Consider the following 27,047-nt stretch of genomic DNA (forward strand, 5'->3'; position numbering starts at 1 on the left):
TTCATCAGTTGCAATGATTTGTGACTTACGGAACGTGCTTTCTGTCTGAGAAAAGATTACACCTCCACTCTTGGATCAGTAAATCCATTCTTTCCTTCATTAATTAGAACTGGTTTCTCAGTCCGAGTATGCCAAACTAGGATCTGTAAAATGATCATAGATAAAAATAAGAACTTTAACAATTCATGTCCAATACAGTACAATAAATTAGCCCATGCCTTTCTGGGAGAGTTCCTAATATTAGGGATGGACTCACAGATAGAATTGTTCGAAAACCTCATGTAAAATGACAAAATATCTAATTTTTCTACTTTCTTTGTATATTTAAACCCCAAGCGAATGGATGTCATTTGAAACTATTGACATAATTAACAGTTTTGCATTACATACCTGTAAACATAAAGTTAATATAAGAAATCGAGTGCTAACATTTAAAATTCCTCCATATGGCCTGTATGAATTTGTACACCAGTCTTGCAATGTACTGCTAACCAATGTACTTATAATTTTTTTAAAAGCTCCAATACAATCTACAGCTTCTGAATGATCTAGAACTTTTATTTAAATTTATCACTGTGCAGTCATCAACTCATTGCTAAGAAAATGCAATGTAATATTTAAAAACAATTCTGAATTGCTTACACTTCATATTAAAAGCCATCACCCCATCTCTATTAAGCTATTAACTTTATTCCTGTCTTTTTGCATGTAATTGAACGTTGCTGTATCGACATGAGAATTGGCCATTCAGTGCTTTGAGCTGCTCTGCTAAGTCATACAGCACAGAAATGGGCTCCGACAGCCCACTCACCAACGCCATCTGTGATGTCTATCTATTTATTTATTTAGAGACATGGCACAGAATAGTCCCTTCCAGCCCTTTTTGCTGTGCCGCCCCAGCAACCCCGACTATCCTGTTTTAATCCAAACCTGATCAAGGGACAATTTACAATGACCGGTTAACCTACCCGGCATGTCTTTGGACTGAGGGAGGAAAGTGGAGCTCCTCAGGGAGGACGTTCCAACACTCCTTCCAGAGGGTGCCGGAATTGAACTCCAAGCTCCGCACTGCGAGCTGTGACAGCATCGTGCTAGCCGCTACACTACAATAGCAGGAGATGTAAGCGCCGATCCCTCTAAGCTGCGTGGGTGCACAGCAGTGCAGTGACTGAAATGCTCCCGCGCACACGGCCTTTGCTGCCACACAGCTGGAAATGCTAGTCTGAAGTGCCGCGTAGTTTTCAGGCCACGTAAAAATTTCCTGCTCAGAGCAATAATTAGTCCATGCAGCTATATAAAAAAACTAGAGGGAACACTGAACCTACGCTAAGCTCTTTCCCAGGTCAGTCCAATGTTTCTCTGCTTTTCTATCCAAGACTCCTCAGTGAAAAGAATCCTGATGATCTATGCTATTTATTCCCCTTAGCTTCCTATATTCCAGTAAAAGTAGACCCGGACTATTTAACCTATCCATATAATTACAGCACTGCATTGCTGGAGAATTCCTTTTGCATTCTGTCTGCATTGCTACTACATCCTTCCTACGGAATGTTGTCTGGAATGATACACGTTCCCCTTGGTATGCACCTTCCAAATTGCTCCCAGAAACTTCCATTTACCTACTTTTCAAGAACATTACCTTAAAAAAGTATTGATTTCAAAAGCGATTTCCTGATGCTCAGGGGGCGGAGGAAGAGAGTCTTAAAATTTTGATACGTTTGAAATGAAATGTGTCTTAATTTTAAAATGTCCTAAATAGCCACATTCAATTCAAAGATGATGCCCATTTGTCTAAATTCTCCAGGAGAGAAAATAATCCGTATCCACCATATCAAAACTCTTTTTAAATTACTTGATTAAATTTAACCCTTACATACTGTTCAGGTTAAATTTGACCCGTTTTGATATTTGACAGCAGTAAAATCACCCTAAATGCCAATTTTCTTAGCAGAAATTTGATGACTTTTCCTAAAGTGACCCAAAATGCACAAAAATGAAAATATTTAAAATGTTATACTTCTGTACAGGTGCTACAAATTTTTGTACATTGAGGCTGATCCAGGTCAAATTTGACCTGTATCTATTGAAATGGACTTTAGATCTCTGAAACATTAATTAAGGATTAATCACCAATTTATTAATATCAGATGGGCATTCAAAATAGATTCAAAATAAATTCAAAATATACATTCAAAATAGATCTGTGGTTCAAAATTTGCTATTGACATTTCTTATGAGGGGATTCTTGGGCCGGGTCAGAATTGACCCAGACCACACTGTGAAGGAATAAAATATGAACAGGTTGTCTGGGTTAATTGGAACATTATAAATTAGGAAAAAAAGAAGCTTGCATTATTGAAAAGGCAAAAACAGCAGCGTTTGTAAAATGGGAAATATAAACAGGAACTAGTGGATATGCTCGACAAATCAGGCAGCATCTGCAGAGAGAGAGAGAGAGAAACAGAATTAATTGTTCTCTAATTTTTTCCTGATCTGATGAAACGAGCTTGCAATGGAAGATGCATAAACCTGTCAAGTTTACTATTAACCCTTTCCTTAAGACGTAGGAGCAGAAGTAGACCATTTGGTCCATCAAGTCTTGTCCCACCAATTCATCATGGCTGATCCATTTTCCCTCTCAACCCCTTTCTTCTGCCTTCTCCCTGCAGCCTTCCATGCCCGACTAATCAAGCACCTATTGACCTCCACCTTGAATACATCCAATGACCTGGCCTCTGCAGTCTTTCAGCTGACTCTTGATCATTAATCTGGATGAAGCTATGATATTAACTGTGATATCAAGGCAGAAACTTACTGCATGTGAGATTCCCATAAAACTAATGTCAAGAGGGATCAAGAGGAAATGATTGAATGATTGATTGAATCTCCCACATTGGTGAGTTAATGTGGTTGCTAGAAGTCAATCATTCTAGCCCCGATACCTCACTGCTAAACTACATTGTGCTACTTCATCAATAATCTTTTTTTCACTGTAATGTCAGGACTGGGGATGTTTGCAATGTTCAATGGCAACTGCAGTTCTTCAGCAAATGAAGAAGTTCATGCCACTGTGTGAACCAATACTCATGGACTGATAAGTGGCAAGTAATGTTTGAGCCATGGGAACAGAAGCATAGATAATCTGGATAAAGAGTAGTTCTTTAGCAATTTGCCCTTTGAGCCTGTCCTTCCATTCAGTGCTATCACAGACGATCCCCTATTTCGTCACCATTTTCCCACTTCTCCCTTACTTTTTTGCTACTTTTTCTCTCCTGAGATCTATTTAATTCCTTCTTACATACATTCAAAGCCTTCTGCAGTAGAGAATTCCACAGGTTCAGTACCTGCTGAGTGAAAGTGTTTCCATTCATTTCAGTATAAAGCAGCCAATGTGTTTGGTATCCCATCCATTAGAACATAGAACATTCCTGCATAGTACGGGCACTTTGGCCCATAACATTGTGTCGACCTTTAAACCTATTCTAAGACCAATCTAACCTTTTGTCCTGCATAGACTTCCATTCTTGTATCGTCCAAGAGCCCATCTAAGAGTTTCCTAAATGTCCCTCATGTATCAGTCTCTACCACCACCCCGGCAAGATGTTCCACACAACCACAACCCTCCGCATAAAGCACTTACCACTAATATCCCCCCTATCCTTTTCTCCAATCATTTTAAAATGATGCCCCATGTATTAGTCGTTTCTGCCCTGGGAAATAGTCTCTGGTTGTACTCTCTGTCTATGCCTCTTATTCATCTTATACACCTCTATCAAGTCACTTCTCATCCTCTTTCACTCCAAAAAGAGAAGTCCTAGTTCACTCAATCTATCTTTATAAGACATGCCCCCTAATCCAGACAGCATTCTGGTAAGTCTCCTCTGCACCCTGTCGAAAACTTCCACATCCTTCCTATGGTGGGGTGACTAGAACGGAACACAATATTCCATGTGTGATCTAACCTGTGGCTCCTGAACTCAATCCCCTTACTGAGAGATGCTGAAGGCCGACACACCATACATCTTCTTAACGGCCCTATCCACTTGCGTGGTAACTTTGAAGGATCTGTGGACATGGGCCTCAAGATTCCTCTGTTCTTCCTCACTGCTAAGAGTCCAGCCATTAACCCTGTATGCTGCCTTCAAATTTGACCTGCCAAAATGAATCACTTCACACTTCTCTGGATTGATCTCCACTGGCCACTTCCTAGCGCAGCTCTGTATTCAGTCAAAGCCCCATTGCAACCTTCAACAACCCTCCATGCTGTCCACAGCTCCAACAACCCTTGTGTGATCTGCAAATTTACTAATCCACTCTTCCACTTTCTCATCAAAATCATTTATGAAATCACAAAGAGCAGGGGTCCCAGAACAGATCTGAATGAGCCCACTTGTTAAGTACCTTACTATACACCACATCCACTGGTCTACCTTCATCAATGTGCTTTGTCACATCCTGAATGAATTCAGTCAGGATTGTGAGGCATGACCTATCCCTCACAAAGCCATGCGGACTATCTCTACTCAGGTTGAGCTTCTCTAAACACTAGGAAATCCTGTCTCTAAGAATCTTCACAATAATTTGTCCTTCAGTGAAGTAAGACACAATGGTCTATAATTCAGAGTTATCCCCAATACCTTTCTTGAACAAAGAAATTATATTTGCCACCCTCTAATCATCAGTGACCAATGAGGATGGAAATAACATCACTAAAGTTTTAGGAATCTGTTCCCTCACTTCCTATAGTAAGATTGGATGTATCCTGTCTGGCCCTGGTGACTTACCTATCCAAATGTTTTTCAAAAGTTTTAGCACATCCTCTTTCTTAACATCAATGTGTTCAAGCATATCAGCCTATTTTACACTGTCCTCACACTCAACAAGGTCCCTCTCACTGGTGAATACTGAAGCAAATTATTCATTAAGGATCTCCCCAACCTCTTCTGACTTCAGCACCAGTTTCCTCTTACTATCCCTGATCAGTCCAATCTTCATCCTCATCCTTCACATACATGTAGAATGCCAGGGGTTTTCCTTTATTCTACTCACCAAGTCCTTCTTCTCATATCCCCTTCTTGCTCTCCTAAGTCCATTCTTCAGCTCCTTCCAGGTTAGCTTGTATCTCTCTAGAGCTCTGTCCGATCCTTGTTTCCTAAACCTTAAGTAAGCTTATTCCTCTTGACTGGATGTTCCACATCTCTTGCCAACCACAGTTCCTTCACTCTAACATCCTTTCCCTGACTCAATTGGACAAACCTATCCAGAACCTCCAGTTGGAACTTGCTAAACAACGTCCACATTTTTGTCATCCATTTCCCTGAGTACATCTGTTGTCAATTTTTACTCCCAAGTTCCTGCTTAATAGCATCATAATGACCTCCCCCCAGTTAAATAATTTCCCATACCAGCTGCTTCTATCCCTGTCCAAGTCTATGGTAAAGGTCAAGGAGTTGTGGTAATTGTTTCAGAAGTGGTCTCCCACTGAGCACTCTGGCACCTCACCTGGTCCATTGCCTAGCACCAAATCCAACATAGCCTCTCCTCCAGTCGGCCTATCAATAGATTGAGTCAGGAATCCTTCCTGGACACACCTAATGAATTCTGCCCTGTCCAAACCTTTTGCACTAAGGAGGTGCTGATCAATATTAGGAAATTTGAAGTCACCCATGACAATGACCCTATTCTTTTTTACACCTTTCCAAAATCTACCTCCCATTCTGATCTTCAGTATCTCAATTGCTATTGACTCCCAACAGAGTAAATTCTATGATATCCTCCCTTTCTACAGCTGTGATACTATCCCTGGAAGCAATGCCGCTCCCCCATCTCTATTATTTCCTTCTCTGTTCGTAATAAAACATCTAAACACGGGAACATCCACAAGACATTCCTGCTCTTGTAACAGCATGTAATAGACATTTACCCTAAACATTTATCATACCTTAAAGACACAGTTTCTACTCTATGATCTACTTGCATAACCCATTGTAGTTTCTGATCAGAAATTGCTCAGTCTCATAACCTCAACCATCAAGAAGGACAAGTGGAGCAGGTGCTCTTATAGGTTCTCCTCCAAGTCCCATACCATCCAGATTCATGGAAGTTTGCTGGTGCTGCATGGGGGTGGAGGGGAGGGTTTCAAATGAGAGTTGGGAACAAGGATGCTAATGCAGATAGCAAAGTAGTTGTGGAGAAAGGTGATCTTAAGCCTGCATACAAAGACAGAAAATGAAAGGTTGATTAGGGTGATAAGAATATTTTGAGTTGTGTCTATTTCAATGTAGGTAATTGTAGGTAATGTGGAGAGCATTAGAGCATGGCCTCAGCATGTAGAATAATGATACTGCAGCTATTAGTGGGACTTGGTTGCAGGAGGGGCAGTACTGGCAGCTCAATGTTTTGGGGTTCTATTGTTTTAGACAGGATAGAGGGAGAGGTGGTATAGGGGGAGGGGTGGCATTATTAGTTAGGGAAAATGTCATGCCATTTCTCAGATAGGACGGACTAGAAGGCTGTCTACTGAAACTTTATGGGTGAAACTGAAGAACAGGAAAGGGATAACTGCATTAATGGGATAATGTTATAGACAACCCAATAATCAGCAGGATTTAGAAGAACAAATTTGTAGAGAGAAAACAGACTGTTGCAAAAAAATAAGGTTGTGATTAGTAGGTAATTTTTAACTTTCCACGTATTGATTGGAACTCCTATACTGTAAAGGACTAGATTGGATAGAGTTAGTCAAGTGTGTTCAGGAAAGTTTCCTTAATCAACAGATAGAGATCCCAATTAGAGTGTGATATTGGATTTCCTATTAAGGAATGAGGCAGGGCAGATGACGGAAGTATATGTAGGGGCAAGTATGTGTAAGAGAAACTAAACTGGAGAAAGGACTATTTTAATTACGTCAAAAAGGATCTGGCAAGTATGGATTTGGGAGAGGTTGTTTTCTGCCAGAGGGATGCTTGGTAAGTGAGAAGCCTTCAAAATGGAAATTTTGAGAGTAAAGACTTTGTATGTTCCTACTAAAGTAAAAGGCAAAACTAACAGGTTTAGAGAACTTTGGTTTTTGAGGTATATTGACATCTGGATTAAGAAGGTGAAGGAGGTGTATAGCAGTTATAAGCAGCAAGGAGTATGATGTAGCGAAGGGGTGTAGCTACTGCAAAAGAACACTTAAGAGGGAAAGCAGGAGGTCTAAATGAAGACATGAGTTTGCTCCGGCAAGCGAGGTGAAGGAGAATCCCAAGAGTTTCTACAGTTAGATGAAGTGTTAAAGTATAGCAAAATGGTTTATTTGAGGATTAGTGTTGTCATCTATGCATGCAACCAAAAGAGAAGGGGATGTTCTCAAATGGAGTTCTGCAAAAGTATTTACTTGGGAGATGAGCACAGATTCTACAGGACTGATGCAAAACAGCACTGAGGTCATGGACCATATACTGACTGCAGAAGCCTTTCTGTCTTGAGGAATATTAGGGTGGATAAGTCCCTGGTGTCTGACCATTGGACCTTGTTGGAGGCTAGTTCAGAAATTGCAGGGCTCTGGCAGTGGTATGTAAAGCATCATTAGCCACAGATGAGGTGCTGGAGGTTGGGTATTGTTGTTCAAGAAAGGCTGTAAGAATAAGCTAGGAAATTACAGGCTGGTGATTCTGACTTCAGTAGTGGGTAAGTTATTGGAAGGTATTGTAAGGGACAAGATATATGAGAATTTGGATAGACAGGGCCTGATTCGGGATAGTCAACATGACTTTGTACATGGTAGGTCTTATTTAACCAATCTTGCAGTTTTCCAAAGAAGTTAACAGGAAAGTTGATGAAGGAAATGCAGTAGACATTGATCACATGAATTTTTAGCAAGACCATTGACAAAGTCCTGCATGGGAGCCTGGTGAAGATGGTTCAGTGACTTGACATTCAGGATGTGGTTATAATCTGGATCAAACACCGGTTTCATGGGAGAAGGCAGAGTAGTAACAGATGGTTGCCCGTCTGTCTGGAGGCCTGTACCGTAGGGTTCACAGCTGGGTCCATAGTTGTTTGTCATCTGTATCAACAATCTAGATGATAATGTGGTAAACTGGATCAACACATTTGAGGACGACTCCAATACTGGTGGTGTGGTGGACAGTGAGGAAGGCTATCAAAACATGCTGCATGAAATGAATCAGCTGGGAAAAGGGGCATTAAAATGGCAGATGGAATTTAATGCAGACACGTGAGGGGCTTGCACTTTGGCAGGACAAACCAGGATAGGACTGACACAGTGAATGGTAGGGCACTGAGGAGTATTGTAGAACAGAGGGATCTGGGAATGCAGATCTATAATTCCTTAAAAGTTGTGTCACAGATAGCTAGGATTGTAGAAAGAACTTCTGGCACATTGGCCTTCATAATCACAATACTGAGTGCAGGTGTTGGGAAGTTATGTTGAAGTTGATGAGACCAAATGTGGAGTATTGTGTTTAGTTCTGGTCACCTGCCTACAGGAAAGATATCAATAAGATTGAAAGACTGCAGAGAAAATCTACAAGATTTCAATTGTAAGAAAGACAGTTAGGCAGAGGGTCGTGGATTTATAGAATTCGTTGCCACATGCAGCTGTGGAGGCCCGATCATTGAGGGTGTTTAAGGAGGAGATTGATAGATTGATAGACATGTAATATCAAGGGATATGGGGAAAAAGCCAGATATTGGAATTAGATAGGAGAATAGTTTAGCTCATGGCGGAGCGGAAGAGCGGACTCGATGGGCCGAATGGCCTACTTTGGCTCCTTTCTCTTGTGATCTTGTGAAAGGTGGGAGAGCATAAACATGATTAGATGAGGACATATCAATCAGGACGGATAGACTACAGGGGGTATAAATATCACAAAACTAGACATGTCCAGCCACCATCCCTGAAGAAGATGGCAGGGTTTGTCATCGAAACGCTGGTTATAATCAATACCTGTACCCAGCTGGAAGTCCAAGAAGAGTTTATTTGTCAAATACAGTGAGAAAGCACTAGATCCTTTTACAGGTTAATACTTTATTCCCAGGAGTGTAGGAGAATGAGGAAAGATTTGATAAGCTATACAAAATTATGATGGGTATAAATTGGATCAATGCATGCAGGTTTTTTCCTCTAAAGTTGTGGTGAAACTAGAAATAGAGGTTGTTAGTTAAGGGTGAAAGGCGAAATGTTTTTGGAGAACCTGAAGGGGAACTTCCTCACTAGGAGGATGGTGTGACTGTAGAATGAATTGCTAGAGGAAATGGAGGATATGGTTTCAATTTCAACATTTAAGAGAAATCTAGGTAAGTATATGAATGGGAGGGCTCTGTGCAGGTTGATGAGACAAGACAGAATAACCATTTGGCACAGACTAGATGTGCCAAAAGGCCTGTTTATGTGCTGTAGTGCTCTGTGACAATTCAGAAATGTTTCTTCTTTGTCTTCTTTGTTGCTAAGCCTGAATTTTGGCACTCCATCCCCATGGCACAGTATGTGTTCCTCAACCAGAAGGAATGCAGCAATTCAAGAACCTGGTTCACCAATACCTTCACAAAGGGAGTGACAATGAGAGATGGGTGCTAAATGTTTGCCTTGCTAGAGAAATAGTAAAAACAAATTGACACAAAAGGAGCAATCACTTACAGGCTCTCACAAATCCTAGCGCCTACACATATCCAATGTTGGCAAATCTTTTTATAGATTTTGGTGGAATCTTCAATGGAGGTGGAGTGGGCTGGTTGCAGTTTGACTGCTCTTACTTGTATCTTGGGTCAGCATTGGCCTGTGACGTGAGCTAAAGACGTGACACTCCTAGGCTGTCACCTGGAGAATGCTAGGAATTATTGTTGTAAAACAGCCTAAAGGATGGCATATTGATCGTGAGTGTCGCAAGCAACCTACTGGTGTAAAGAGATCCAAAAGTCCATTATACAGTTGACCACTGTTCCTCGGCAATCCCTGTTTTGGACACTAATTCAAAAACTTTGCTGATTGACAGTCAAATGTAATGGTTTGATTTAGTAATGATATGGCATTTGTGGTGGAGGTTTGTGAAAGAATAAGCATTCTATACTAAATAAGACTCAATTGGAACGTTACTCTACTTTAGTGCAATTTGAAGCTTTAGGTTCCAGTTCTTTTAAAGTTACAAGCTCACGCAACAAGCTAGTCTCCTGGTATCCTCCCTTGACACCATAGAGCTGGAAGTTGGCTGAAGATTTCTTGAGTATCAACTTAACATTGATTGCAAATCCTGCCATATCAATAGCAAAAGGTCGATTTGGATCGAAGACAGTTTTCCAACCAACAACTTTTCCTGCAGTGTTCACTTTCGGAGACTCGTATAGCAGTCCACCAACAAAAGCCACTGGCCATACTGAGACCTTTTTCGTGAATCGCATCTGAAAAATATAAATAAGAGATACTTTTTAAACTTCTCCATGGAATCTTTATTATAGCCCCTGTGTCTTTATTTTTCCTGATTGACAAATGTAAGCCTGAAAGTTTTCTTGACTATTTACTGCAACTGTTAACTTTGCAATTCAGGACTAAGTATCTGAATGTTGTGCTGTCTCTGAGATACAGATGTGCAGCATATCCTATTCATCCTGCTTTTCAGATGCTATTTGGTTTTCCCCACGGCATTATCCAAAATTAAAAAAAAATCACTGTTTTCATCTATGAATTCAGTTCACTATTTAAATAAAATGCTTTGAATCTAATATCACTCCTAAATTTGGCCCTAAAATAGATGCTGATTTCTGACAGTGAACGCTGTCAAGACATTATAGGCGTTTCATCATCACTGTCAAAAAGACTAGCAGCTAATACTTACGGTAGTGTAGTGGTTAGAACAACGCTTCACAGTACCAGCGCCCTAGGTTCATTTCCCATCGCTGTCTCTAATGAGTTTGTATGTACACCCGTTACTGTGTGGGTTTCCTCCCACAATCCAAAGGCGTATTGGCTGGTATGTTAATTGGTCATTACACACTGTCCTGTAGTTAGGCTCGGGTTAAACTGGGGGTTAAATTCTCTCCAATTTTTTTTTACGTCTGTTCTCTACTTTCACTTTCTTAGTGACCAGGAAGGGACAGTAAACCCACTAAAGATTGAATATGCCTTTAATATGCAGCCTTCCAGAAGTAATCAAGTCATACTTATTCTTACACATGTATGCACAGCTGCAATGTAAAGCCTATTTGCTGCACATCACAGGCACATAGCAATAATTAAATACTAACTACAGGTTAAAACTAATGAAGATCTTCATCCAGAGCTCCATACAGCGAAGAATCAAAATCGAAGTGCATCTCTCCCATTCAGGAGCTCAAGACTCTAGTGCTGTGCTGACTTTCCACTTGTATTAAATTATTATATAAAATTAGTAAGAATATATTTTGAAAAGTATCCTTGCAAGTGATATGAATAAACTACCAGTGATTATTAAATGCTCATTTAATTGAACAACTATAGTGATCGAATTGTGCAAATCAGTAGAATGTAAGAATTGTTGTTCAATGCAAAGATATTTTAAAATAATAATGTGCACCTCCTCAAAGAGTTCCAAGCTGTATGTATTATCATCATCTGCAAAATAAACCACACCCTCTGAAGAGTCATTTGGGTTTAGCCTGTCTCTCAGCCAGCGAAGGCCCAGGTTTCTTTGCAAGGTGCCTCTTGGAGCTCGCGATGATGACTTAGTGGGGCCCAATCTCATGCTTTTTGGGCTTTGAACGTTCAAGTGAGTAAAATTCAGTCCGCACTTTTCCAGCAGCAGTGCTACTAAACCGGTCCTCCGGGGGGAGTCCTCGACCACAATCCAGTGCAGGTTCTGCACATGGAGGAAAGTATTAGCCAGTCTGGTTAGCTCTGCTTTCTGCACAGGTCTGGTATAAGTTGGCGTTATGACATAGATGGTTGGTAAAGACTGAGACCATTGGGGTGGCCTGGTGTAGACGTATTCCAGTTTGATGTAGGTCTGAGTTTGCACTGGCTGCTGGTGAATACAGACATCTTGTTCCTCCTTGCTGTGCGAGCTGTTGGTGATTGCCCGTTTTGTTCCATTGTCTGGCTCCTCTGAAAAGGAAACAGGAGAAGATGTTCAAATGTATATGCTAAGGTCTTATGTCAGTCAATAAGTAGTATTGTTGGTGGAATATCTTTCATTTGACCCAATTTTATTGAGAGAATAAGTATGTTAAGATGCAATCTGTAACATGTTCAGTGTAATGTATAATCTAAAGTGGAATGTTATTAATTTTTATTGTTTCTTTTAAATTTTGAGATACAACGCAGTATCAGACCCCCCCCCCCCCAACCCCTCTAAGCTCATGCGGCCCAGTTACATCCATATGACCAATTATTTCTTTGGAATGTTGGAGGACCAGAGCGCCTGGTGGAAACCCAAGTGGCCATGGGGAGAATGTACACACTTCTTTATTACAACAGTGCAATTGAACCTGGGTAGCTGGCGCTGTATTACCATTACGATAATCGCTAGACTACCATGCCGCCCCAGCCTCACTTTTTGTCATGAAGTCTCAAATATGTCAACATCAAGACCTTTAAAAATAAAATTTGCATCTTCTATGATAGTTTAAAACATTTTAAAATCACCTTGGAAATTCTGACAGAATTTTGGAGCAGAAGATTGGAGATAGTTTCTTGTCGACTTTATGTGGCAGTTGTAAAAAGCGGAGTGGGGCCTATTGGGATTAGGCTGTGGAGCAGGAGACTGTGAGTGAGCTGAAGATGGTTCTTTGTAAAATTTAAAAAGTGAGTAGGGCCTGTCAGGACTTATGAGTGGAGTGGGAGATTGCTTGGGTTATTAGTAACTAGGGTTAATTAACAAGGGCCAATAAAAAGAGTGGGGTTTGAACAGAGTGGCTGTTGTTGGGTGGCCACTGTGTGAGTGGCCAGTGTTAGAGTGGCTAGGCTTTGGTGAGAACAGGCACAGGCTAGAACTTAAGTTTGAAAAGTTAGAGGCATACCAAGGGCAGGCAACGTGGTAGTTAAGGCAGTAGAATGCTCTCTGGTGAGATTGTGATTTCAGTTTACCTAATGACTGCATCTGTAGGAAGTGCACCCAACTTCAGCTCCTAACTGACAAGGTCATGTAACTGAAGTTGGAGCTGGTTGCACTCAAACCATCTGGAAGACCGAGAAGTTCATGAATTTGTTGTTTACTGAGGTGGCCACACTGAGTGTACAGGCTTCAGACAGTAGCTGGGTGACCACCAGGAGAAATAAGGGGAGAAGCAGTCAGTGCAGGATTCCCCTCTGGATACTGTGGGGGGGGGGCATGACTGATCAGGGCACAGCTGCCAGGCTCAGCAGGGAAGAGTAAAGTCAGGTGGAGCAGTAGTGATGGGAGACTCAATAGTTGGGAGGAATGGACAGGAGACTCTGCGGCTGTGAAAGAGAAGCCAGGACAGTGCGGTGCCTCCCAGGTGAGCGGCCAGAGGTCATGGCACCAATGTCATAAGTAGAAAGGAGGAAGAGGTTTCTACACAGTGGGTATAAGGAGTTAAGAAAAAGACTGAACAGGGTCATAATCTCTGGATGACTCCCCGTGCCACCTGCTGGTCAGGGAAGGAATAGCAGAGTGGTACAGTGGTTGAGGTCAGGGTTCAGATTGCTGGATCAGTGGGATCTCTTCTGGGGAAGGTATGGTATGACCTGTACAAAAAGGATTAATATCCTTGTGGGCAGGTTTGCCAGAGCTGTTGGTGAGGGTTTAAACTAAGTTGGCAGGGGGATTGGAACCAGAGTGATAGGGCTGAGGATGGGGCAGTTGGTATGCAAGTCAATGCAGTGTTAAGTGGGACTGAAGATGGTCAGACAGACGGTGGGGCAAAACTGCAGTCAGTAGGATGAGGTGAAGTGTGACATGGGGGCAAAATTGAAAAGGGTTTTGAATATAGCACTGAAGGCATTATATCTGAATGCTCAAATATACGGGTAAGGCAGCTGATCTTGTAGCACGTGTAGAGATTGGCAGGTACGATGTTGTGGGCATCTTTGTGATGTGACTTAAAGAAGATCATATTTGGGAGCCTAACATCAAAGGATACACCTTGTATTGAACTGACAGGCAGGTAGGCAAAGGGGGTGGGATGGCTCTGTTGGTAAAAAATGAAATCAAATCCTCAGAAATAATTGACATAAGATGGAAAGATGTAGAATACTAGCGGGTAAAGTTAAGAAATAATAAGGGTAAAATGATGCTGATGGGAATCGTATACAGGCCTCTGAACAGTAGCTAGGATGTTGGATGTTAATTTCAATGAGAAATGCAAATGGTATGTAACAAGGGCAATGTTGCGATGGTCATGGGGATTTCAATGTGCAGTTCGATTGAGAAAATTAGGTTGGTGGTGGATCTCAAGTGAGGGAACTTGTAAAATGCACACAAGATGGATTTTTAGAGCAACTTGTGGTGGCGCCCTATAAGGGAAGGGCAATTCTGGATTGGGTATTGTGTGTAATGACCTTGATTTGATTAGGGAGCTTACGGTAAATGAACTCTTGGGAGATGGTGATCATAATGTAATAAAATTCACCCTGCAGTTTGAGAGGAAGAAGCTAAAGTCAGATGTATGAGTATTACAGCGGAGTAAAGGGAATTACAGAGGCATGAGAGAGGAGCTGGCCAAAGTTAATTGGAAGAGGACACTTGCAAGGATGATGGCAGGACAGCAATGGCTGGAGTTTCTGGTGGCAATTTGGAAGGCACAGGATAGATGAAGAAGTATTCCAAATCAAGAATGAAGCAACTGTGGTGATAAGGGAAGTCAAAGACAGTATTAAAGCAAATAGTATAATACAGTGAAAATTAGTGGGAAGTTAAGGTTTGAGAAGCTATTAAAAATGAATAGAAGGCAATTAAAAAGCCATAGGGAGAGAAATATGAAGGTAAGCTAGCCAATAATATAAAAGAGGACGCCATATTTTTTTCAGCTACCGTATATAAAAAGAGTAAAAGAGAAGCAAGAGTGGATATCAGGCCATTTGAAAATGACACTGGAGAGGTAGTAATGGGGGATAAAGAATTGGCAGACAAACTTAATAAGTATTTTGCATCAGTCTTCGCTGTGCAAGGCACTAGCAGAATGCCAGAAATTCAAGACTGTCAGGGGTAGAGGTGAGTATAGTTGCTATTACTAAGAAGAAGGTGTTTAGAGAACGTGAAAGGGTTGACGGTAGATAAGTCACCTGGACCAAATGGAATACACCCCAGAGTTCTGAAAGAGGTAGCTGGAGGGATTAGTAATAATCTTCCAAGAATCACTAGATTCTGGAATGATTCTGGAGGACTGGAAAAATGCAAATGTAACTCGACTCTTTAAGAAGCGAGGGAGGCAGAAAAAAGGACATTATAGGCCAGTTAGCCTGACTTCAGTGGTTGAGAAGATGTTGGAGTCCATTATTATGGTTGAGGTTTCAGGGTACTTGGAGACACATGAAAAAATAGGCTAAAGTCAGTATGGTTTTCTAAAGGGGAAATCTTGCCTGACAAATCTGTTGGAATTCAGAATAGACAAAAGAGGGAGAGAATGTTGTTTACTTGGATTTTCAGAACCCCTTTGACAAGGTGCTGCACGAGGCTTCTTAACAAGAATTATAGGGAAGATACTAGCAGGAATAGAAGAATGGCTGACTGACAGGGGGCAAAGAGTAGGAATAAAGGGAGCCCTTTTCGGTTGTCCACTGGAGACCAATAGTGTTCTGCAGGGGTTGGTATAGGGATCATTTTTTTCATGTTACATGTCAACAGATTGGATGATGGAAATGATGATGTTGTGGTCAAGTTTGTACTTGATACCAATATAGCTGGAGGGGCAGGTAACATTAAGGAAGCAGGGAGTCTGTAGAAACACTTGGACAAATTGGGAGAATGGGCAAAGAAGAGACAGGTGGAATATAATGTTGGGAAGTGTATGGAAGGAATAAAGAGATAGACTAACTTCTAAATGGGAAGAAAATTCTAAAGTAGACAATGCAAAGGGACATGGGAATCCTTGTGCATGATTCCTTAATGGTTAGCTTACAGGTTGAGTTGGTAGGAAGGACGCAAGTACAATGTTAGCACTTGTTTCAAGAGGACTACAATATAAGAGCAAGGATGTGATTCTGAGGCTTTATAAGACATTAGTTGGACCACACTTGGAATATTATGAGCAGTTTTGGACCCCTTATCTATGAAAAGGTTTGTTGGCATTGGAGGATGTCCAGAGGAGATTCACAAGAATGATTCTGGGAATTTAGGGGTTAATGTACATTCAGTGTTTGATGGCTCTGGGCCTGTACTTGAACTGGGGGGGGGGGGGGTGGGGGAGATCTCATTGAAACCTATCCAATATTGTATGGTTAGACAGAATGGATGAGGATGTTTTCTATAGTGGGGGAGTCTTGGACCAGAGGGCACAGCCTCAGAATAGAGGGGCGTTCATTTAGAACAGAGATGAAAAGGAATTTCTTTAGCTAGAGGGTGGTGAATCTGGAATTTATTACCACAGATGACTATCGTTGCAAAGTCATTGAGTATATTTAATGTAGAACTTGACAAGTTTTTGGTTAGTCAGGGTGTCAAACATGGAGAGAAGGCAGGAGAATGGGGTTGAGAGGGATAATAAATCAGACATGATGGAATGATGGAGCAGAATTAATGGGCCGAGTGGCCTAATTCTGCTCCTATGTCTTAGGGTTTATAACCTAGAAAGTGCAATATTCAATTTGTTAATGGCTACTGTAAATTAGTCTTTAGTGTAGAAAAGTGCTGCAAGAATTAAAGCAAAGTTGCAGAAGTACAGGTATCATAAGAAGAGAAGAAATGGGACTGATTACTGGCTGTTCTGTGAGCGCAACTCTATATTAGTAAAGTAAAATAATTACTTGTCTTTTGAATATTTCCTTGTTGCCAGTTCTAAATGCTGGGAAGAGTTCTGAACATTCATGTCCCTTGAGTCTAAGTGAGGAAAGAGGCAATGGAAATGTAAAGCATGTTTGGATGAAACAGAAGTCTCAGTTGAAGTGATGCTTTGTAGTGTTATCTGCAAGGATTGTCAGAGATATCAGAATGCAAGGGAACAAAGGATTGAAACAGATTCACTCCAATGTTTTAGAACTTGGATTATAATTGTTAACTTATTACAGGTGTTAGCTGTGACAGAAGTAAATTTTAAACATAATCTCTAGAAGAATGGGCTGCCAGCAACGGTGGTGGAGGCGGATATGATAGGGTCTTTTAAAAGGCTTTTAGATAGGTACATGGAGCTTTGTAAAATAGAGGGCTATAGGTAAGCCTAGTAAGTTCTAAGGAAGGGACATGTGCAGCACAACCTTGGCTGAAGGGCCTGTATTGTGCTGTAGGGTTTCTATGCTTCTTTGTTTCTGAGAACCCAACAACTTGCTTACTAAATCCTGGTTCCAATAGTTAAGAAGATAGCAAATATATTATCACTAAATTGATGGAGAGAAGAAGAACAATAGACCGATGAGCCTGAATTCAGCTGTTGTGAAATGCTGGAGTGTATTATTTATGATTCAACTCGGTATTTGAAAAATGATTACATAATTAGGGAGCGTCCATATGGTTTTATGAAATTGTATAATTATTTCAACAGAGTCTATGTTAGTTCGAGGTAGAGAAACTTCATCCATCCCATTCCCCCACATTTTCACTCTAGCCCTAAAAGTTGCTCTCTTTCATGTGTTATAAAGGCAGATGAGTGTATAGAGAGACTGAGAGGAAGGATAGCCAGTGGAAAGTGCAAAACTGTAGTCAGAATTACAGGGTTGAAATATGTTTACTTTAATGCAAGAAGTATCAGGAACAAGGGCAACAGACTTGGAGCACAAGTAACTATATGCAACTACGATGTTGTGACCGTAACACGGACTTGGCTGTCACATGTCAGCTGGATGTTCCAGGGTTTAGATGTTTCAAAAAGGACAAGGAGGGTAGTAAAAGAGTTGGCAGAGTGGCATTATTAATCAAGGATAGTATCACAGTTGTAGAAGGGAAGGATGTTGCAGAGGGATTGTCTACAGAGTCAGTGTGAGAAGATAAAGAAACAGGAAGGGAATAATCACTCTGTTGAGGCTATTCTATAGACCCTTCAATAGCGACAGAGACACCGAGGAGCAGGTCGGGAAGCAGACATTAGGAAGATGCAAAAATAACAGGGTCGTTGTCATGGGAGATTTCAACTTCACTATTATTGATCGCTTCCTCCTTAGTGCAAAAGGTTTAGATGGAGTGGAATTTAGAAGTGCATAGAGCAGCACAGCACAGCACAGGAACAGGCCATACAGCCCGGAATGTTGTGCCAAACTAACTAAAACACCCAAACACTAATCTCTCCTACCTACACCATATCCCTCCATCTTCCTTACATCCATGTGCCTATCTAAACATCTCTTAAAAGCCTCTAATATATTTGCCTCTACCACCAACCCAAGCAATGCATTTCATGCATCCACCACTCTCTGAGTAGAAAACTTGCTCCTCACATCCTCTTTGAACCTACCCCCTCTCACCTTCAATGCATGCCCTCTGGTGTTAGATGTTTCAGCCCTGGGAAACAGATAGGGAAATTCTGTCCACTCTATCTCATAATCTTGTAAATCTCTATCAGATCTCCCCTCGGCATCCGGCATTCCAGACAAAACAACTCATGTCTATCCAGCCTTTCAGCAGGCACCATCCTAGTAAACCTCTTCTGCAACCTCTCCAAAGCCACAACATCCTTCCCATAGTGAGATGACCAGACTATACGTATGCAGTACTCCAGATGTGGCCTAACTAGAGTTTTATAAAGTTGCAACATAACCTCATGATTTTCGAACTCAATGTTTCATCTAATAAAAGTAAACATTCCATTAGCTTTCTTAACAACCTTATTGACCTGTGTAGCTGTTTTCAACGAGCTATGAACTTGTACCCCAGGATCTCTTTGCTCAACAACACTTCTAAGGATTCTGCCCTTAACAGTGTACTGTCTCAAACAAGAGAAAATCTGCAGATGCTGGAAACCTGAGCAACACACACACAAAATGCTGGAGAAACTCAGCAGGCCAAGTCTCCTTGCATTTGCCCTACCAAGGTGCAACACTTTACAATTATCTGGGTTAATCTCCATCTGCCTTTTCTCTGCCCATATCTGTGACTGGTCTATATCATGCTGTATTCTTTGCCAGTCTTCTACACTACCCACAACTCCACCAATCTTGGTGTCATCCACAAATTTACTTACCCACCCATCTACATTTCACCCAGGTCATTTATATACATCACAAAGAGCAGAGGTCCCAGTACAGATCCCTGTGGAACACCACTAATTGCAGACGTCCAGCTCAAAAAAGATCCTTCAACCACTATCCTCTGTTTTCCATGCGCGAGCCAGTTCTGAATTCAAAACAGCCAGTTCGCCATGGATCATAGCCATCTTAATTTTCTGGATTAGATTCCCATGAGGGACTTCGTCAAACACCTACCTAAAAACCATGTAGACAACATTCACTGCCCTACCCACATCAATCTCTCTCATCAAAAAACTCAATCAGCCTAGTAAGGCACAACCTGCCCCTCACAAAGCCATGCTGGCTCTCCCTCATTAGGCAATGGGTTTCCAAATACTCATACATCCTGTACCTAAGAATTTTCTCCAGCAATTTCCCTATAACTGACATGGGACTCACCTGTCTAGTTCCCAGGATTTTCCCTTGTTCTGTTCTTAAATAGAGGTGCAACATTAGCCACTCTCTAGTCCCCGGGACCTCGCCTGTGACTAGAAAGGACATGAAGATACTGGTCAAGGCCCCAGCAATCTCGTCTGTTGTCTCCTTCAATAACCTGGGGTAAATCCCATTAGGCCCTGGCTGTCCTTTTCCTTGGTAGATACTGAAGCAAAGTACTCATTAAGTACCTCACTCACATTCTCCACATTCGAGCAAATGTTTCCCCTTTTTCCTAGAGTGCACCCACCCTCTCCCTAGTTATCCTCTTGCTCCTGATGTGTGTATAGAATGCCTTGGGATTCAGTTTGATAAGGACTTTTCATAGCCTCTTCTGGCTTTCCTAATTCCCTTCTTCAGTTCTTTTCTGGCTTCTTTATTCTCATGTGGTTTGTTTGATTCTAATCTCTGAAGCTTTACATACTTTTCCTTTTTCTTCTTCACTAAATTCATCACCTTTCTGGACATCCAAGATACTCTTATCTTTCCAGACCCGTTGATCCTTCAATAAATGTCTCCAGGAAGGATTCCTGACACAGTGTGTACTCCAGCCAGCTAGAGGAGAGGCCATTCTGGATCTGATACTAGGCAATGAACCTGGTCAGGATGCCAGATTTCTCGATTGGAGAGCATTTTGGAGCCAATGCCCACAATTCCCTGACAACATCCACTGCCTTATACAGAGACAGGAGTAGACAGTATGAGAAATTATTTAATTGGCAGAGGGGAAAGTATGATGCTACTGGGTAGGAATTTGGGGGTGTAAATTGGCAACAGACGTACGCAGGGAAATGGATACCAGAAGGTTATCTAGCATGCACTTTCATTGGGTTCTAGATTGGTTTGTCCCATGGAGGCAGGGAAAGGATGGTAGGGTGAAGGAACCCTGGTTGACAAGAGATGTGGAGCATCTCATCAAGAGGAAGAAAGAAGCTTACTTAAGGTTTAGGAAGCAAAGGTCAGAATGGGCCCTTGAGAGTTACAAAGTAGCCAAGAGGGACCTTAAGGATGGACTGTGGGTAGCTAGAAGGGGGCATAAAAGGCTTTGGAAAGCAGGATTAAGGAAAACCCCAAGGCATTCTACACATATACGAACAACAGGAGAAGAACTCCTGTTCGATCAGGGATAAAAGAGGAAACCTGTGCCAGGAGTTGGCTAACTTGCTTCAGTATTCACCAGTGAGAAGGACGTTGACGAATCAGAGGTCAGCATGGAACAGACTGATATGCTGGAAGAGGTCAGCTTTAAGATAAAGGATGTGCTGGAAGTTTTGAAAACATTAGGATAGATGCAGGATAGATGCAAGGGAGCCAGACGGGATAGATGCCAGGTTACTATGGGAAGTGAAGGATGGGATTGCTGCACCCTTGGTGATGATCTCTGCATCCGCACTAGCCACTGAAGTAGTGTCACAGGTTTGGAGGGTGGTAAGTGTTTCTCTTTTGTTCAGAACGTGCAGTAGAGAATTATGGACCAGTGAACCTTACATCAGTGGTGGGGAAACTATTGAAGAGAATTCTTAGAGACAGGATTTGCAAGAATTTGGAAAAGCACGGTCTGATTAGGGATAGCCAGTATGGCCTTGTGAGGGGCAGGTCATGATTAAATTCATAATCATGATTAAATTATTTGAGGATGTAACAAAACACATTGTGGAGTATATGGAATTTAGTAAAGCGTTTGACAAAAGTAAACTCATTCGGAGAGTTGCGATCCAGGGAAACTTGGCTGTGCGGTTTCAGAATTGGTTTGTCCATAGAAGGCAGAGGTGGTATTAGGTAGAGCATATTCTGCCTGGAGGTTAATGACTAGTACTGTTCCCTAAGGATCTGCTCTGAGATCTCCGCTCTTTGTAATTTTTAAATTCACTTGGATAAGGAAGAGGATAAGTAAGTTGGCAAGGTTGGTGGTGTTGTAGATAGTGTAGAAAGTTGTCATAGGCTACAACTGATTGATAAGATGCTGAGAAATGGCAGATGGAGTTCAATCTGGAAAAGTGTAAAGTAATTTACTTTGCAAGGTCGAAATTGAAGGCAGAATATGGGGTTAATGACCGAATTCTTAACAGTGTGGAGCAACAGAGGGATCTTGGGGTTCATGTTCAAAGATACCTTAAAGTTGCAGTGCAGGTTGATAAGATGGTTAAGAAGGCGTATGATATATTTGTCTTCATTAGTCAGGGGATTGTGTTCAAGAGCTGCAAGGTAATGTTGCAGCTCTATAAAACTCTGGTTAGACCACATTTCAGCTATTGTGTTCAGTTCTGGAAGGATGTAGAAGCTTTCGAGAGGGGTAGAGGTGATTTACCAGAATGCTGCCTAAATTAACCAGCATGTCCTGTGAGGACAGGTTGAGTGAACTAGGGATATTTACTTTGGAGTGAAGGTGGACGAGAAGTGACATGATGGAGGTGTACAAGATGATAAGAGACATTGATCAAGTGGACAGTTAGAGACCTCTTCCCAGGACAGAAATGACTATTACAAGGGGGCATAATTTTGAGGTGTTTGGTAGAAAGTGTATGGGGTATTTTAGAGGTAAGCTTTTTTACACAGACAGCTGTGTGTGTATGGTGTGCTAGTAGAAGCAGATACATTAGGGACATTTAAAAGATTCACTGATAGTCACACAGATGGGAGAAACATGGGGGATTATGTATGAGGGAAGGGTTACATTGATCTTGGAGCAGATTAAAGAGTCGGCACAATATCGTGGCCAGGGGGCATGCATTGTTTTGTACTCTTCTGTGTTCTATTTTCTATGTGCAATTATCAGCTAGTTTTATTATATAATGTAGTTCATGCAATCTATGTAAGCATTCTGCATTTTCGTCCAAAGTTAGAGCAGTGCTTTACAAAAACAAGGTATTCCATCTGTTGTCTGTCCATGGTCACTTCTACTGCTATAAGCAGGCCAAACCCAGGTTGGAGGAGCATTCAACCCAATGGCATGGACATCGATTTCTCTAACTTCCAGTTAATTTCTATACCCTCACTCCTTCCCTGTCTTTTCATTCCCCATTCTGGTTATCTTTTCTTCCCTTCTCTTCTCCTCACCTACCTATCAACTCCATCTGATTCTCCTCCTCTTTCCATTTCTACCATGGTCCACTGTCCTTTCCTATCATGTTATTCTTCTTCTTCAGCCCTTTACCTCCTCCACTTATTCCCTCCCAGCTGCTTTCGTCATTCCCCTCCCTCACTCACACAACTTCCCCCTCACCTGGTCTCACTTATGACTTGCGACATACTCCTCTCCATCTCCACCACCCCCCCCACCACTGCCCGTCCTTATTCTGACTTCTTGCACCCTTCATTCAAGTTTTGATGAAGGTTCTCGAGATGAAATGTCAACTGTTTATTCCTTTCTATAGATGCGGCCTGACTTGTTGAATTCCTCCAGTGCTTTGTACATCCATCTAAACACATTCACTGATCGCAGACTAAGTTTTAAAATTTAGTTCTCAAGCTCAGTTGCATCTTCCTGCTTCTTTAGGACTGATGCAATGGAATATTCCTCTTCAGGGATGTCAGAACAGTGAATTCCGGTTAACTGGGCCATCAGTTAATTCCGACAGCTACTTATTTGGGACAACACTTATAGATAAAAAACTAATCGAGAAAATAGCCGGGATTTCCTTCATTTATTTGGGACTCTATGCTGCTTAAATGGGTCAGGAGAATTTTGCTGAACATTTTCCAACTAGTGTCAGTCACATGCACTTCTGAGGCTGTTAGCCACTGCACTGTGCTTAGCGTGAACCATTTTTTAAATAACATCGGTTGTGTGTGTTTATGTTCAAAAATCAGTGACTTTTGTCACTGATAGTTGGAGGGAAGTAAGCAGTAAGACGATTCAGAACTGCTTTGCTCACTGCAGTATCAAGACTTCAGGCTTGGAGATGCATGAGTGAAAATGAAATGATTTCACTTCTTCAGAAGGTTAGGAACTATGAAGAATTTGAAGATATCAACAATCCTTCCGAATATTGCAATGAAAATGAAGATTTGGATGATGCAACAGTTTCTAACATGCACTTGTGTGGCCTTTAGACACTGCACCATGCTAAGAACGAACAGTTTTTAAATAGCTTGTGTTATGTTTGCGCCGACTAATGCTGAAATAAAAAGTGGTGAGCTTTGACAGTACTTCATACAGGAAGGCAATGAAGGCAGTCTATTATCTGCATAAACTTTGTTCATATACAACCAATCAAAAGAACATGACAGTTTGCACTGTATGAATTCCTCCATCGCTAACTAATGCAAAGTTTCATCGTCCTGTATTAATATTGATAAGTGCTCTAATTTGTTCTGTATTTCATTTAAATACATAATTTGCTACTCAGTTAAATGATAATGTGACTTTTTAAATGATTTCCATGAAACATCTCCTAATTTGGTCAGCCACTTAATTGGGCCAAAGTGTACTGGTTCCAGTGTGCCTCAATTAACCAGAATCTACCAAAGACCATTGTGTCAGAAGGTAATTTGAGCCAAACCTAGCATTATCATTTGGACACTGACCCCCTTGGTACTGAGAAGGAATTGTTTCATGATATTAAGTTATCTTATGTCTTGCCATTGACAGGTACTTTTATTTCTGAAGTTAATCTCTAAATTTTCAATCGAAGCACAAAAATATTGTTCTCTCTTTTTTTAAAATTGGTGTGCTTAGCTTAACCTCAAAATGTATGATTCTTCCTAGCAAAACCCAGGCTCATTGGAAAGTTATCAGGCTGCATCCAGCATATCGGGGAACTGACACAGCTTTTATCAGACTAATTTGTTTTAGGCTCACAGGACAGCATAGAAACAGGCCTTGTGGCCCACCACGACTATGCTAGTTATCATGCTCATCATTACTAATTCTACTTCTCTGCATTAACTCCATATCCATTTATGCTGTGCTCATTCAGGCATCAGTCCAGATGCCTCTTAAATGTTGTTACTGTTCCTGCCTTCTCCACCTCCTCTGGCAGCACATTTTGGGTGAAAAACTTACCCCTCAGAACCCCTTTAAACCTATGTGCTCTCGTTTTCGATATCCCTACCGTGGGAAGCAGACTCGGCCCGTCTACACTCCCCAGACATCTCATGATATTGTATACATCTATCGTGTCACCTCTCAGCCTATCTCGCTCCAGGGAAATCAAACCCAGTTTTAACTCAAGTCTTCCAATCTGGACAATATTCGAGTTCATCTTTATTGTATCCTCTCCAGTTTAATCACAACTTTCTTGTAGTATGGTGACTAGAACAGTATACAGTATTCCGATCAATGTTATGTAACGTACCTTTTCTCCATTTAACTGATGAAGTCAGGCAGCTCCCTCTTCACCATCATCTCTACCCATGTTGCCACTTTAAGAGAAGTACGTATTTGCGCCCCAAGGTCTCTCTGTTCAATAACACTCCCCAGGGCTCTGCCATTCTCTGTGTTTATACCGCCCTGCTTTTTGCTTCCCAAAATCCAGCACTTTATTTATATATCTATTTAGAGGTTCAGCATGGTGACAGGACGTTCTGACCTAACGAGCCCACTCTACCCAGTTATACTCATTTGACCAATTAACCTACCAACCCCTACGTCTTAGGAATGTGGGAAAAAACCAGGGCACCCAGAGGAAACCCACACAGTCACGAGGGTGAATGTGCATATGTCTGAGTAAAATTCCAGCAGCTATACTTTATTGAACAAGGCTGAAACTGCGAATTGTTTGCAATTTTATCTGATGCAAACAAGTGTTAAAAAAACAGGAACTGGCCTGCATGAGGAAATGTATGTTTTGCTAGTGTGCATTTTTAAAAGCATCTCAAAGATATGAATAATCAGTGTGTGTGTGTGTGTATACATACACATACACACATGTGTTCCCAGAAAGCCACAGGAAATACATTGGGAATGAAGAGCTTTACGATGAACTGAGTGTAATATAACAGTTTCTTTGTATCTGTGCTTAAAGGAGATCACTCCCCAACATTAGATCTTCTTTGTATTGCGCTGATGATATACCAAAGACAAATTAGGATTAAGAACGTAACAGCTATTTAGCTGGAAATTACAAGAGAACTGCTATTTATTTTCTGGAAAATCAAGGGGATGTACAGTGATGTTTAAGTATTCACTCTCTGTGGGTATTCAGACCAAGAACCTAATCAATTTAAATGTATATATTTAAGATGTGTTCTACTACTGACCAGGAACTAGAAGGAAGCATTAGTTCATGGCTAATGAATACCGTCAAGTCACACAGAGACACAATGATTTCACCTACTTTTCTTAATGGCAAAATAAAAATCCCTCGAGTTCTGATGCCAAATTGTTAAGAGTATGGTCCAGGGTAAGACGATGAGGATTGCGGTGAGAAGGTTTCTTCGCCTTGGCATTTTGTTGGGAACTCACTGTAGGAAAAGTGCCTCATTTCTTCATCTATACCTTCAAGAAGAACAGAAGAATAACATTACAGATGGAGACTTGCTTGTATTTCGTGCACATTCAGTGTAATGAAATACACTGAAAATAAAAATGAGTAGATTAACAAAAATTACAATGACTAACAGACAAGAACTTAAACAAGAAAAAATCTGCAGATGCTGGAAATCCAAGCAGCACGCACAAAATGCTGGAGGAATTCAGCAGGCCAGGCAGCATCTATGGGAAAAGAGTTCAGTCGATGGTTTGGGCCAAAACCCTTTGGCAGGACCCCTTTGGCATGTTCTGCCAAAGGGTTTCAGCCCAAAATGTTTACTGTACTCTTTTCCTAAATGTTGCCTGGCCTGCTGAATTCCTCCAGCATTTTGTGTGTGTAGCCAGAACTTGAGTAATACAATAATGCTTATGTATATTGGGTTCATATTACATTTAGATTTATACTTTGAAGAAAGGACCTACATTTATGTGACTTTATAACTTTGAAGTCCAGAATGTATTATTGTCAATGAGTATATTTACCATTGCACTGTCCATCAGATTTGGACACTACATTGTCCTGCAAACAATTATCAGCAATATGACCATATCGTATGATTTAGTGATGGTGGCTGTAATACTACATTAGTGGATATTTCAGAAAAACTCAGGACCCATATTCAAAGTGACTGAGAAGAGGTTATTATGCACAGTTCTAGGATAGGGGAAAAAGGTTGAATCAAAATGTTCAGCGGGCCCAGGATAGGTAAGTGAGGAAATTAAGTTCAAAATCATATTTAGTATCACTGGCACATGTTGTGAAATCTGTTGTTTTGTGACAGCAGGACAGTGGTGTTAAAATGGCTGTTGTGATGCATCTAGAGTGGTAGTGTA

At 41.2% G+C, this 27,047-nt stretch overlaps 1 protein-coding gene across 1 annotated transcript; it reads right to left on the reverse strand.

The window, feature by feature from the left end:
* On the reverse strand, positions 1-26,131 carry LOC132392344 (galactosylgalactosylxylosylprotein 3-beta-glucuronosyltransferase 1-like). The gene is made up of 4 exons (XM_059966160.1): positions 26,020-26,131; positions 11,553-12,079; positions 10,105-10,401; positions 1-143 (listed from the first exon to the last, which is right to left on the reverse strand). The coding sequence occupies exons 1-4, from the start codon at positions 26,129-26,131 to the stop codon at positions 57-59; spliced, it is 1,023 nt and encodes a 340-aa protein (XP_059822143.1). The 3' UTR covers positions 1-56.
* Positions 26,132-27,047: the final 916 nt, after the last annotated feature.

The sequence above is a fragment of the Hypanus sabinus genome, chromosome 4 (assembly GCF_030144855.1).
Source record: "Hypanus sabinus isolate sHypSab1 chromosome 4, sHypSab1.hap1, whole genome shotgun sequence".
NCBI classification, from domain to species: domain Eukaryota; kingdom Metazoa; phylum Chordata; class Chondrichthyes; order Myliobatiformes; family Dasyatidae; genus Hypanus; species Hypanus sabinus.

Excerpts from the sequence above, each read along its gene's own strand:
- LOC132392344 (XM_059966160.1), bottom strand. The coding sequence starts at position 26,131 with ATGCCAAGGCGAAGAAACCTTCTCACCGCAATCCTCATCGTCTTACCC. Across the intron at positions 12,080-26,019 it reads TTATTTTGCCATTAAGAAAA|AGGAGCCAGACAATGGAACA; the intron begins GTAGGTGAAATC and ends TTTCCTTTTCAG. Across the intron at positions 144-10,104 it reads AAGCTTCAAATTGCACTAAA|ATCCTAGTTTGGCATACTCG; the intron begins GTAGAGTAACGT and ends ATCATTTTACAG.